Source organism: Nyctibius grandis, chromosome 22 (assembly GCF_013368605.1).
Source record: "Nyctibius grandis isolate bNycGra1 chromosome 22, bNycGra1.pri, whole genome shotgun sequence".
In the NCBI taxonomy this organism is placed as follows: Eukaryota; Metazoa; Chordata; class Aves; order Nyctibiiformes; family Nyctibiidae; genus Nyctibius; species Nyctibius grandis.
In genome coordinates, this window is record NC_090679.1 from 815125 (window position 1) to 828304 (window position 13180).

General features: G+C 37.7%; 1 protein-coding gene across 2 annotated transcripts in view; it reads left to right on the forward strand.

Moving 5' to 3' along the window:
- Positions 1-649: 649 nt before the first annotated feature.
- Positions 650-13180, forward strand: part of GABRA1 (gamma-aminobutyric acid type A receptor subunit alpha1) — a 42984-nt gene continuing 30453 nt past the window's right edge. The window contains exons 1-3 of one of the 2 annotated variants that reach the window (XM_068417229.1): positions 650-881; positions 3109-3196; positions 6973-7085. In XM_068417229.1, the coding sequence (XP_068273330.1) occupies positions 3123-3196; positions 6973-7085 (187 nt within the window). In that variant the 5' untranslated portion in view covers positions 650-881; positions 3109-3122. Of the gene's footprint in view, positions 882-910; positions 997-3108; positions 3197-6972; positions 7086-13180 lie in introns of those variants that run through there. The other variant, XM_068417230.1, reaches the window with a different exon arrangement.

A 13180-nucleotide genomic window follows, 5' to 3' on the forward strand; every position in this document is an offset into this window, starting at 1 on the left:
CCCGAGCACGGCAGAGCCCTGGGGCCGCTCCGGGCAAACGTGGCACCTACCGACAAAAGGCGTGTGAAAGTGCGGAGAGCCGTGGGGCCCCGGAGCTGATTTCCTACGGGTCTCACCCAAAATGCGTGTTACCTGGGTTTAATTAGGATTGCACATCATCTCTGCCCCTGTCTGGCTACATCTATAGGCTACTGCCTGGTCCCTATAGGTATATAGAGCCTATAGGCACACACGCGTAGTGCTGCATCCTCCACATTTCTAGCTAGCCTTCATTCATATTTATGCCGCGATTAAATATTTGATCAAAGGTCGAACACTAACGCGGATCGGTTATATTTTTAATGTACGCCCCTTAAAATAGACTGTTTTGTAAACTGCAAGTGTCTAAAGATTCTCCGGGCAGCCCCCCCCCGCCCCATCCCGCCGTGCAGCCTCCCCCCAAATAATAATGCTGCAGATTGTAGAAGGATTTGAGTCTGCAGCCAGAGAGAAAGGGATTAGGGCGAGAGCACTGGAAGTTAAATTGTGCTGCATATAAAAAATGGGCGGATTGGTCTCTAGATGAGAGCTTGGTACCACCTTCCTTTCTAAAATAAAATCTCTCTGGCATGAAGTCACAGCCTATTTCACATCCGGTTTACCCTGGGACGTATTACTACTGTCTTGGTAAAGAGCAAGCTTTTGTTGTATAGCGGCGGTCGGAATACCGGGAAGAGAAATTTGGGTGCTAAACCCGGAGGAGCGGAGCAGCGGCGGCGGCGATGGCCGAGGCGGAGTGAGCGGCGGAGCCGGAGCCGCGCAGCCTCCGCGCCGCGCGGGCGGGAGGGCAGCCCGGCGGAGCCGGTCAGCGCCGCCGCGGACCCGCGCCCGAGGGGCTCCCGGTAAGCGCGGCTGCTCGCCCGCACACCCGCACACACACCCGCACCCCTCCGGGCGCTCCCGGCTGCGGGCACGGCGTCCAGGCGCGCAGGCGGCTGCTCTCCCCTCTCTCCGCAGGTACCGCCGGCTCCGTGTGATTTTTTCCTATCCCTCCAGCTTGAAAATCCGCAGCGATCGATGGGCATTTTAATTTATCTTATTTATTTATTTTTTTAGCTTGGACTGATTTCCACCGGTCGCTTGGAAAAGGTTTTTTGGTTTTGGGGCTTGCTTTTTTTTTTTTTTTTTTTTTTTTTTTAACGAGGGAGGTGGCGGGAGGGGTGGCTTTCTCAGGGTGAGGGGGAAATACAAAGTTGAAATGCCGGGAGGAAAACAAGTCTGGATTTGCGCCTCACAGGCGGGCAAATCTCTCACCGGGGGTCAAAAATCCGTCAAAATACCCTCCCCACCCCCTTTTTCTTTCCTTTTTTTTTTTTTTTTTTTTCCTCCAGTGGGAGCAGCTGAAATTCTCCCAGAAGCGTGGCTCTTTCTCCCATTTTGAATGGGAAAACCGGCACTGGTTTCACAGGCGGTGCGGGCAGGGGGAGGCCAGGGGCTGGGGGCTGCTGCTGTTCAACGCTCCTTGAAAGTCTTTGTTAACATTTGCTTTTTCCAGCTGCAAGAAACTTTCCTTCTCCAGGATTTATAGTGCCTGTATGGGTTTGTTGAAGCGGGGGGTGGTGTTGGGAAGGGGGTCTGGACGGGCGTGAAGCTCAACAGATCAAGATAGATCAGAATAATTCACTTTCGGTTCTTTATCCCGAGGAGACTTTTGCAAAGGCAGAAGTTGGCAGGACCGGGAGAAGGCGATTTTTGAAGCTACAGATGTTGCCTTTCCCTTTGTAAGGGGGCTGATCACAGGGCAAGTGAAGATGCAGTCTCGTCCCTGAAGATCTTTATCCACGCTTTCCTGCCACATCCAGCTCCTTCCTATCCAGTTAGACAAGCATTGAGTGGGGCTGAGCTAATCTGCCGATCACTTGCCTATAAACGCATTAATTATATCTCATTGCTTACATCCCGCTTTGTAATGATATTTTATTGATTTAAATTGTCCCCGAGAGTGTGCAGTGAATTGGGGTAGCTTTATTTAAAGGTACAGCAACATTTCCATGTATAGTGCTTCATTTTCTCAGGCATTTAAAAAACCTCTGCTATTGGGGGAGAATACAGGCTTCATATTTTGTTGCCCTTATTTATTGTAATGAATACCAAAAATCAGCTGGATTCCAGCACACAGTATATAGGTATGTAAAGGGACCTGCAGTATCTTCTGAGCCATCAGTTGAATCTGGAACCAATTCCACAAATATCAGCTAACGTTATATTTTATGGTTTATTAGAAAGCAAAAGAAACCTTCTGAGTTGTGTTACTTTTTACTCAAAGGTAAACCGAGAGTAACTCAGTGAAGTCTGGTGAGAGGACAGGAGACATTTGGAGAGGAGGAGAAGGCTGCTAATCAAAAACATTTCCTAGCAGCGATCAGAGACTGGTAGAGATTTAGGAGATGGTGTGTACGTTATCAGCACATGGGTTGATTATGAATTGTACCCTTTAGCCTAACAAAAATATTAGTGTGCATACGTAGCAGCAGATCACAGAGTTAAAGTCTGATCATGTTACTCCTCTGATGCTAATATTTCAGGGAAGAAGAGAATAGTAATATCTGTAGAAGAAAGTTGCTTCCATCACATCAAAGCAAAGCAGTGGCTGGAAGAGAAGCACAGCTCTCCTCAGTCACACTACCACACACTGACACCTTCCAAGAGGTTTGGAAGGACTCAGGCTGGTTGAAGTCAAAAAAAAACCATTACACTTGGTTATCTGCAAATGTTATGGAGGCACCTTGTCACATTTTCAACACAAGAGGAAACAGAGTAAGAATTGACACAGAGTTTGGGGACAGCAGCTTTAACTTGTAATTGTTTTTGTTAAAGTTTGAGAATAATGCAAACAAGAATACACCCTTACCGTAAAATAAATCCCACCCTAAGCCTCTGTGTTTAAAAGTAGAAGGTAAACAGCAGAACAGCCAAGGCCGTGCTGCCTTATTCCAAATGACCTGAGCTATAGTGTTGTGAGGTCATTGCCTGACATCAAATTATTCTGCAAATGTTTCCAAAATCAGACATTTTTTTCCACAGTACCTGTTTTAATGGAGGGGATGTTGATGGTTATTTTCCTTCTAGTTTCAGACCCCACCATGAAGAGACTCCTGGTGCTTTGTGACTGCCTCTGGGCCTGGAGCCTCCTTCTGAATGCATTGACTGAAAGAAGGTGGGGAGAGATTTTTTAATGCACCGACATATTTTAGGAACCTTTAATTTAATATAGCAGCATAGGACAAATACTGCATGGGCTGCACTACTACTTAGTATGTTGGGGGAAGTTAATCCCTGTTCAAATCCCAGCTAAATCTAACTAAGGGAAGACTGAAAGAAAACTACAATTTGTTTGCATAACATCTTTTTTTTTCATTATTGGGGGAAAAAAAAAAGCAAAAGCTTTTGGAAACAAATTGAAACTAAACTACCTCTTAAACACCTGTGCAATCCTTTCCACTCTTATATAATGACTGCTCAGAAATACATGTTTCATTAGAGGGAAAAAAAAGTGTAATTAAGTTTTTTTTAATCTCGTTTAAATGCTATTTAGTAACTTTATTGTCCCTGCAAGTGAAGGCAAAACTTTCACTTCTTGGTTGGTCAGGATTGTGTCCTAACTTAGCTGGTTTTGGAAATCCAAAGTAGACCTTCCTGGTGAAGGGAGACTGCTTGGATGAAGAAGAATTGTAAGCTCAAACCCTGTAACAGTTTATGTTTGAATGACCATGCTGCACTGAATGTTTATCGAATATATGTTGAAACCATAATAGCATTAGTATTAAGAACAATTAGAGGAATCATACAACACCTCATCTAACAACTACTAGGTTAACTAAAGACTATAAAGCAGTTTGGAGTATACGTGAAGTACTCTCTGCAATTCAAAATTCAGTAAAGGTGTTTAAGACAACTTGCAGATATATTTCTGTATTTTAAAAATATTAATGTCCTGTCAATAGTGCTACCTAATGACCAAAAAGCAGTAGAAATTTTGTATTGTCAATAGTGATCCCTAAAAGATGTATTTGTGCCTTGATCTCCATAGTGTCTCCTTATGCATTCACAGCTCTAGATAAACTTATCTTCAGGCTACCTTGAAGATTTTAAATAGAGTGGGGTGGGCAAAGGGGCAAAGGTTAATCTGCACAAGTGTTTCCTCTAAAAAATACAAAAGAATAAAAGCGGATGTTACAATTGCTGTATTGAATAAACATGAAATTTTAGAAGAAATACCTTGATTTTGATAATACATTAAGAAAGGTGAGATTTGAAGTATTCATGAAGTACTTAATCTGGCCTAGCTAAAGAACTTTGTGAAAACATGTTTATTATATAGATATGTGTACATATGTATGTGTACATATATTTATTACATCTATAGTGTATGCATGTGCATTCTTAAAGTGATAATTAAAACGCATTGGACTAGTGTTTAAAAATTATATGGTTTGTCACTATTATAATGACCTGTAGATGGAGTTAGTGCACAGTTTTTTATTGTGCTGTGGTTTAATATGAAAACAGAATCGCATACAGTCACTTTTTCCTCAAAATGTACACACCTTACATGAAATATATCTGTTTCTAAAGCCATTTTGTCATAGTTAACTTCCCTTGCCTTTTCTTCTGGAGTGCTGTTAAACCTTTATGATAAAAAACAATTGATGAATTAGATAAATTGTCTGTGATAGAGAAAGACACAGTCTTTCCATATCATTCTTCCTGTCATAAAAAAACAGCATTAGGACTATTTTAATATGTGTGTTTTGAATGAAAAATCACAATCCCTGTGGAGTTACAGTATACTTTATGTACACAAATGCTCACATCCTTCCTGTTGTGACCATATGTCGGTTAAAACCAGCCCTAACAGTGCTCTTTACCTCTGATAAGATGGTGGGAAGAACAGGTAATGGTACTGACAAATGCGACGCCCCGAATGGAAGCGGTGTATTGTATCGCATCCTTTCTGACTGCACTGCCACTAGTCCATCTTTCAGATGCCTCTTCTGCAAACATACTCATTTATTTACCACTAAAATATCTGAAGAGTTTTTATATCCTTCTGCCACCTTAATCCTGATGACCTTCTGCTATCCTTGAGATATGTGTGTACAGCAGCTTGTTTACTGACAATGAGTGTTAATATAAAATTTAATCAGTGAAAAGTCCTGTGTTGCAATTCTACACAAGGTGTATGAGGAATGATCCTTTGAAAGATAATGCTCGCTGGAGACAGCAGGAGAACTTGTTATTTGGTAACATATAGGAAGCATAAAAGAAAAAAATATTAGCCTCTGTGACTTAAATGCAACTGTAGGTATGAAAAGTAAATATAAATCAACCTATTTATTTATTAAGTGAAAGTATATGATATGGCTAGAGGAAATTCATAGTATTTTATAAACTGTTAGATATTTTGCCTTCATTAGAGAGAGTGATTTATATGCATTAAAAAGCCCTGAAAATTGTTCTCTACAAAGTCACATCCTATTGAAATAAAACAAAAGTTAGTAAAACTATGAGAATCAGTTCTGAAACTCATTTAAATTTGTAGTGTTAATTATTCAAATATGTACTGCAAAATAACTTGAGAGCGTTTCCAGAGTACCTATATTGGGGTATCTTTTCTCCTTCTCTCTGTATTTGATACAAGTGGAATATACGTGTGGGATACACAAAGGATGCAGCTTACAGAAAATCATTTTGTGCGTGTTTAATAGAACCAGATCAGTTCATGTAACAGTATATTCCTCATAAGACGGGCTTTGCTGGTTAGAGCAGGAACAACTGGCAGAGCACCGAGACCCACGTATCGCTGTAGCCGTATGGGTGACAAGCTGCCCAATGGAAGAATCGCTTTTGTGACTAGACCTGATCCAACAAAAGTTCTTGGCACTGCACTGTTTATCCAGTTCAGTAGCAATGTGTGCGACAAAATGATGTTTGGAAAGCAGTGTTTTTCCTTTTAGTCATGATGACTACACATGTTTATAATGCAAGTCTTCCCAGCAATGAATGAAAAAACGATACCGGGTTTGGCTTTAAGACAACTGTAATCTATGATTAAGGGAATCATCTACGACAGGATATTTGGTAAAGGTTTCAGATTTAAGAGAAAGGTTAATTCTGATGTCATCTACAGTAGACAGAAGCCACTAAGCCCAAGGATTTCATTCTGATTTGTATCGATGGAAGTAAGATTTTGGTAGCTGAGTTCAAAGAGCTTAATTTTATCCTTGTTCGAGCAAAATTTCAGGACCTTTGGCTGAGTTAGAGGTATACATTAGGGATCTTGTAAGCGAAGCTTTACAGACGTGAGAGATTTACATATCAACAGATGGTTTCATTACACATTTGTAAGGAAAAGTTGGAGGTATTCCTCCAAGTCTAATTGCTAAAGGAAAATGGGAAATAAAATAAAGCAAAATTATAAATTGAGCTATGAAAATGCACACTCACTTGATTTACTTCTATATGCATAAAGAAGACTTCTCTGTATTTTTTGTTTTATCTTTGTTTTAGCATTTATTTTCAGTACTTAAGCATCAACGTTCTAAATTATTGTATCTTTCTTTGTATGCAAACCCGTCATAACTATTATGAATTAAACACATCACCTTTTGCTGACAAATGAGCCTTTTACTGAGGAACGCATATTAGATTATTAGCATCAATGAATGATGAGATAAATATTAAGGAACTGACATTCTATTTACTCACCGTTTATAGAGAGGCACCGGTTTTCTATATTTTTACAAAAAATGTACCATTTAAGAAGAAAATGATCAAGTGAAAGAACCTTATAAAGCACTACAGTCTTGTTTTATGGAAGAGATTTTGTGACCATGAACCAGTATGAGGAAGATTAAACAGATTTTGGAATTATTGTTTTGTAAGGTTATTGGCGGATTACTGTTTTTCAGTGATAACTGTTCTGTATTTCAGCTATGGACAAACCTCATCACAAGATGAACTTAAAGACAACACCACAGTATTTACCAGAATATTGGATCGTCTGTTGGATGGTTATGATAACCGCTTGAGACCAGGACTGGGAGGTGTGTTGTACTATAATTTTCAAGGTCACATTTTAGATAAAAATAAGTTAAAAAATTTTATTTTTCCATTATATACTTGTTTTAATTCTGTTTATATATACACAAAAAATAACGCTGATATGTAATACTTATTTTTTCAAAAATGCCATGCTTTCTCTGTCTTTCACATACTCGCTTTTCTCACACTTATAGCCAAAAGAAGAAGAAAATGGTTCACAATTCAAGAAGACCTCTGAATACGTATTAAAACTTTAAATGTATGAAGAATAAAAGATAATAAAATATGACCTGTGACCTGACAAATGACATGCTTATGAATCAGGCCGAAACAGCACATCTGTATGTGACTATCTTCATAAGAGGATTTGGTTTTAAAAGTGAAAGCATCAATCCACCTTAGTGATAAAAGTCTCAGAGAAGTTTATAAGACTTTTTTTTCTACTTAGGTATGTCAGGATTTGTTTCTGTAACATTTTGTCTTCACAGCTTAGTAAAAATGTCTTCTTCTGCTCTTGATGCTGAATCCATAAAAATGTACAAAAACACATAGCAATTATATCTTTATAAAAATGTTGTTACAAAGCCTAGTCTTTATGAGCATGTCTACGTTCACTCTTTGATTTATTCTACTGTGACACGACCTCAAAATTGGGTCTTAAAAGCTCGTTGTTGACAAATGTGAAAGTTCTAAACATACAAGCATTCCAGTGCGTGGAAAAGTTGGTTTTACTTCTTTCAGATGTCGTCTTTTTTTTTCCTTTTGAGCTCTTCAGGTAAAATAAAACAAAGCAACCCACCCCGCAAAGTATAGTTCAACCTGTTTTCATATAATAGCTCTCAAAGGAGCTGCATTATAAGAAGAACAGGGTATTACATTAAGAATTCTTATACCATCTCCTGCAGATGAAATAGAAGGTAATTGAGAGTCAGCTTATTTTGTGGTTTGAGGCTACCGTCTTGCAACAGTTCTTGAATTGTGAGCCACCTTCTTCAATGGTTTGACTTCACTGACTTCAAGGAATAGCTAAAGATACAATTCTGTTTATAAAGCATTAAATAACATATTTAAAAATAGGTTGGTTTGGAAATTTGTGTGCAACTTCAGATAATACACAACAAAGTAAGAATCACTTTTTACTTTTATCTACCAGTAGTTTTGCCTGCTTACTTGTAAACTCTTGGACTAGTGTAGAAATAAATGCTCCTTAATCTTTGATTAATGCAACTGTACAATTCAGTCAGCTACTATATCACAATAAATAAACATAGCAGAGAAGGCAATAAATAAATGAAACTATAAACTGTGTAGAGTCTGGTACACGTCTACAAGAAAAATCTGAGCACATGATGATTTCTTATATGAGTTTTGTAGCTACTATGGTTTGTTTAACTGTTACTAGAAGAGCAAACCAAGGGAGATGCAGGGAAAGGATTTTCTCTCATTCTCTGGATTGTAATTTAGAGAACTAAGCACATCAGTGTAGTCTTATGTATGTGTGTTTATATACATGTTTCTGAAGCCAGACTTCAAAGTTGTACTGGGAGAACAGGTCTGCGTACTTCATGAAAGGATCCTCCAGTCCAGTTAAAATTTACTCTTGACAGAAAGGTTGTTTAATGTAACTGCTTCTATAGGAAGAAATGTGTCTCTTTCTCAAACTTCAATAGCCATTTACATCGCTATCAGTTAAAAGCAAAAATGAGTAGGGCATGGGGAAATATGGGGTGGAGGGAAGGCAGGACTGGAGTAGTTTCTCTAGCCCACAGTTGGAGAAGTTTAAATAACCTTTGCATCTCTCCTTTTTTGAATTCTGTTGCATGTTCCTGCCTGTAGCCAAGAACCTTGAATATCATAATTTCGCTGTTGCTCGGTACATTATAGTTTCACGGTGTCAGTTCAGCAGGGTAAATTTAATTTATCTGTTATATTTGTCAGCTTTGAATACTGGAACTAAGAGTACTAGGGCTTTTAAAAAATCCCACATCTAATGAAATTGTGGGCAGTAAATTAATGTTTAAAATCAAATGTAGTTAGAAGTAGCTTTACTCTTTTGACTGGTGAATAATGCTTTATTTAAAAGACATAAATTATAGATTTCAAAAACTAGGGACAAACATCTAGGCCAATGTTTTCAATTCTGGTACCAATTTATAGTAAAGGGTTTGCTCAGGAATTTTGAAATTCACCTCTGCAAAACCTTCTTGCTGAGGTATCTAAATATGAGCTAAGAACCTCAAGATGACTCAATTTTGACACATTTGGTTTAGATACTTTGTATAATGGGGAAATGTATTTGGAAATGTTCCATACGTAAAAATATCTAATGAGAAATCTAAATTAATATATCGAATATAGCACAGTTTTTGGAGCTGGAAGTTCAATAGCCTTCCATCATAGCATGATCTGTTGCTGGAAATTTTAAAATGTGTATGGAAGAGCAGCAGCTTCATTTTTCTTCCCAACATCAGTGATGGTTACTTATTACATATTTCAATGCGAACACTATTTTTGTCTACTCTAAAGAGAAGGTTAAGAAAGCTACCAATATAACAGCATTTTTAGATACATAGAATTAGGTCTAAAACTTATTCATTCCATATTAGCTGTGATGTAGTTATCAGAGAATTTAAGAGACCAGAGACCTCATACATATATGTTATGTTGATAAATTTTACAGTTAGGCACAATGTAAATCTGTGTATCACTAATTACACTATAGCAATCTTCCAATTATCCAAAATTGTCTGTCCTGTTCTTTCTACACCTTCTGAGAAACAGCAGATGAAGTAAGACATTGCGGGGTACAGTTACTTCCTTCTACAGAAAGGGGCATATTGCAGAAAACTGCTTACCCCTGTACTGCAGTTTTTCAAATATATACACCTACAGAAAAGAGAATTCTATGCATGAACAGAAACAGAAAAGAGAATCAATTTCTCTCTTTCTCACCTATGGAAGAAAAGGTAGATGACAGAGTTTCTTCAGTCAGTTTATTTGTTTCTCCTTCCTTGTGTTTACGTGTATGCATGAAGAACCAGTGACGAAAAGGTATGTTTACTGAAAAATTGTAATGAATTGTGAAAGGAGTTTGATCTTTATCTTGCTCTACTCACTTATAGGAGTAATTTCCTCCTTTTTGAAATAAACACCATTATATTTCTCTGTCCCAAGTTTGCAAACTTCCTAGTAGTGTGGTGAAAAGTGTCATTGTTTGGTAGAAATATCCTGGTGAGGCACATGAGGCACCATGAAGGCAGGAACAAGCTCCTGAAGAGATCTCATTACAAAGATACATTGTTGCAGCTATACTATATATTAATTGGAAAGCCCGTTTAAAAGGTGGAGCATTAAGATAATGAAAAATTTAGAGGTGCTGAATTTTGAATCACTCTTTCAGCATGCATGAAATCAATGCTAGATTAATATTAAGTTCTCCCTTTTCTTTTTTTAGATCTTCTTTTGAGGTATCACTTCAAAAGGAAAACTAAAAAACACATATGTTCCATAAAGAGTATGGGAATGAAAATTATTATTCATCAGATAACCCAGTAAGGCCATATCTGAAATTAAGTGAGCAGCTCGGAGCATTTTGCAGTTAAAAAAAGAAGGAATTATTTCTCATTAACAAGAATATAAAAAAATAGAGTAAGTGACCCACAGGGAAAAATCATAGTGATTGAATATGCTCAGTATTTAAAACACGGCATTGTGGCTAAAACTAATCTGATTTTTCTTTAAAAGAAACACGCAGCACTATGCTATGCATTGGCACATTTGCACCTCTTATCAATAATTATTGATAGAATTTATGTTATTTAGATGTTTGCCTCCTTCGTATGTGGGCATAGTCACTTAGTCAGACATTGCTAGGAAACGGCGTCTGTTGTACCCATCCGTAAACACAGACAAATAACTACATTTACAGTTATTTATGGCTGGAAAATAGAACTTTCAAAATGAATGTAAAAATGTTCTGAATCACACTAGAGGACACCTATTAATTCTAGGAAAGGATAATTTACAAAAAGCAAGGAGGAGGAATTGCGAGAGTAACATATTGAAGCTGAAAAAGAGGAAATTACATTAGACATGAAGGGAAAAATAAACAGTGAAGTTGTTTAGGTAATAGCATAATTTTCTGTGGGAACTATCTCGATCCTAGAACTACAGGTAATCAGAAATAGGCTAAATAATAAAGATGCTGTTCTCTTTTCAAATACACAATCCTGTACAAAATAAAAAGGATCAGATAGTGGCAGGAAGGAGTCAAATAAGTAGGAAAATTCACCTCAATGTTTGGTGACCTCTCATAGTAAACCACTATATGTAGAGCAGGAGTTTAAAAGAATTGAAAAGCAATGAAATATTATGGAAAAAATAAGTTCCTCAGATAAATGGATATGACATTGCCTTTTGTTCTGTGTTGTCTTCATGTGGGGAATAGAGATGAGCCCTGGATGCCACCAGGGTGGATTTGGAGTGCCACAGTGGAGACAGGGTGGGCTTGCACAGGGCAGGTGGTTTGTAGCTGGTGCCTAGATTCATTAGCATGAAATCAGGTGCAGCTACAGATTTTTTTAAGACTATCACCTTTGCAGTGCACACATCTGCTTTCTAAAACTAAAGAATATCATGTGGTCTGTGACCTTCTAACCTAGAATAATTATAAATGCAGTTTATCCCTTTGAGAGGGATTTTGTAGTAGAAAGGTTGTTCAATACAGAACTAAGGACAAGAGTGGGTTTCATTAGGCAGACCAGAATCTTCCTAAAGGAAATTTGCTTTTATAGCTGGGTCGAATGCCCATTAGATCATCCCAAGTACATTATCAACATTACTGCAGTATTGAACAGAATAATACTTGTTTTATGCTATCAGTAAAAGCTATTTGTTGATCTCTCCTGTGTGATGTTTATCAAAATTGAGTGTGACTGTCCTTAAATGAAACGTCAGTCCATCTCAGGCAATTCATTACTTCCACAGAGTGCTTATATTTAAAGTGATGGAAAATAAACCTGACAGTATTATGTTAATTAGGTTTTAAAATTCAGTTTTATGAGAACATTATCTATAAATATACGATAAAGTTACCTCTTGCTGATTGAGTTCCCAATGGAAATTGTTGGATTTGAACTCATATCTGAGCTAACTTAAAGTTTAGGAGAAGTATGTTTTTGGTCTGTATGTGTAATAAAAATCTAGTTAAACCTAAATGTTTCTACTCTAAATGAAAAGAGAGTCCTATACTGGACCCCTGCACATAATTCTGTAAGTGAAGAAGGACTAGATGCCATACTTAACTCTGTAACAACTGAAAGGGCTGATTTTGGTCTTTTTTTCCACTCTGTAGGCACCACACTGAAGTAAAGGCAACTGTAAAAAGCCACAGAAGACCCTAGGAAAATTGATTTAATACAACAGTAGGGAGGTACAGAGGATACGAGCAGCTTTGAGCTGTTAATTGGCGTGGGGAGAGCTGCGCAGCTCTCAGTAAACCCTTCACAGCAGCACAGACTGTAGCTGGGTGATCACAGGACAGCTTGCTGTTCTTCCGTTTGGTCTCTACTTTTACAAAAGGTCAGAAAGAGAAATAGCTAATGTATAGTTTCCTACGATAAATGGGCTTATTTCCTGCTGTTTAAATAAATCTGTATTTCCTATTTTGGTATCAGTTTGTAATCTAATCACAATTCTAGCAATAATGAGCTCCCTGGGACTTTAAAACAAAATATTTATTGTTATTAATTTTGGGAGTTTACATTAGTCTAGCATCATTAGCAAAATGCAGTAGTTGTAAACAGTAAAATTACATTAGTTCACATTGACTGGTGCTTTCATAGCTGTATGTGGATCAATTGCCTGAGGCTGTGTTCCAGAGTGTCTAGGTGTGGTACTCATTTGGTATTTTGCTGATCAGTAACTACTTGTACCCGATGGTTGCCTTATAGTAAAACTAGTAAGTCATTAGTAATTTCCTTGGTTTTATTTTACTGGATTTGTTACATGATCTACAGATATCCCTATATTACTTAGTCCTGGTTCATGAGACAGACATTATAGTCAAGAGACATGGGTAACATGTCTTTACAACTGA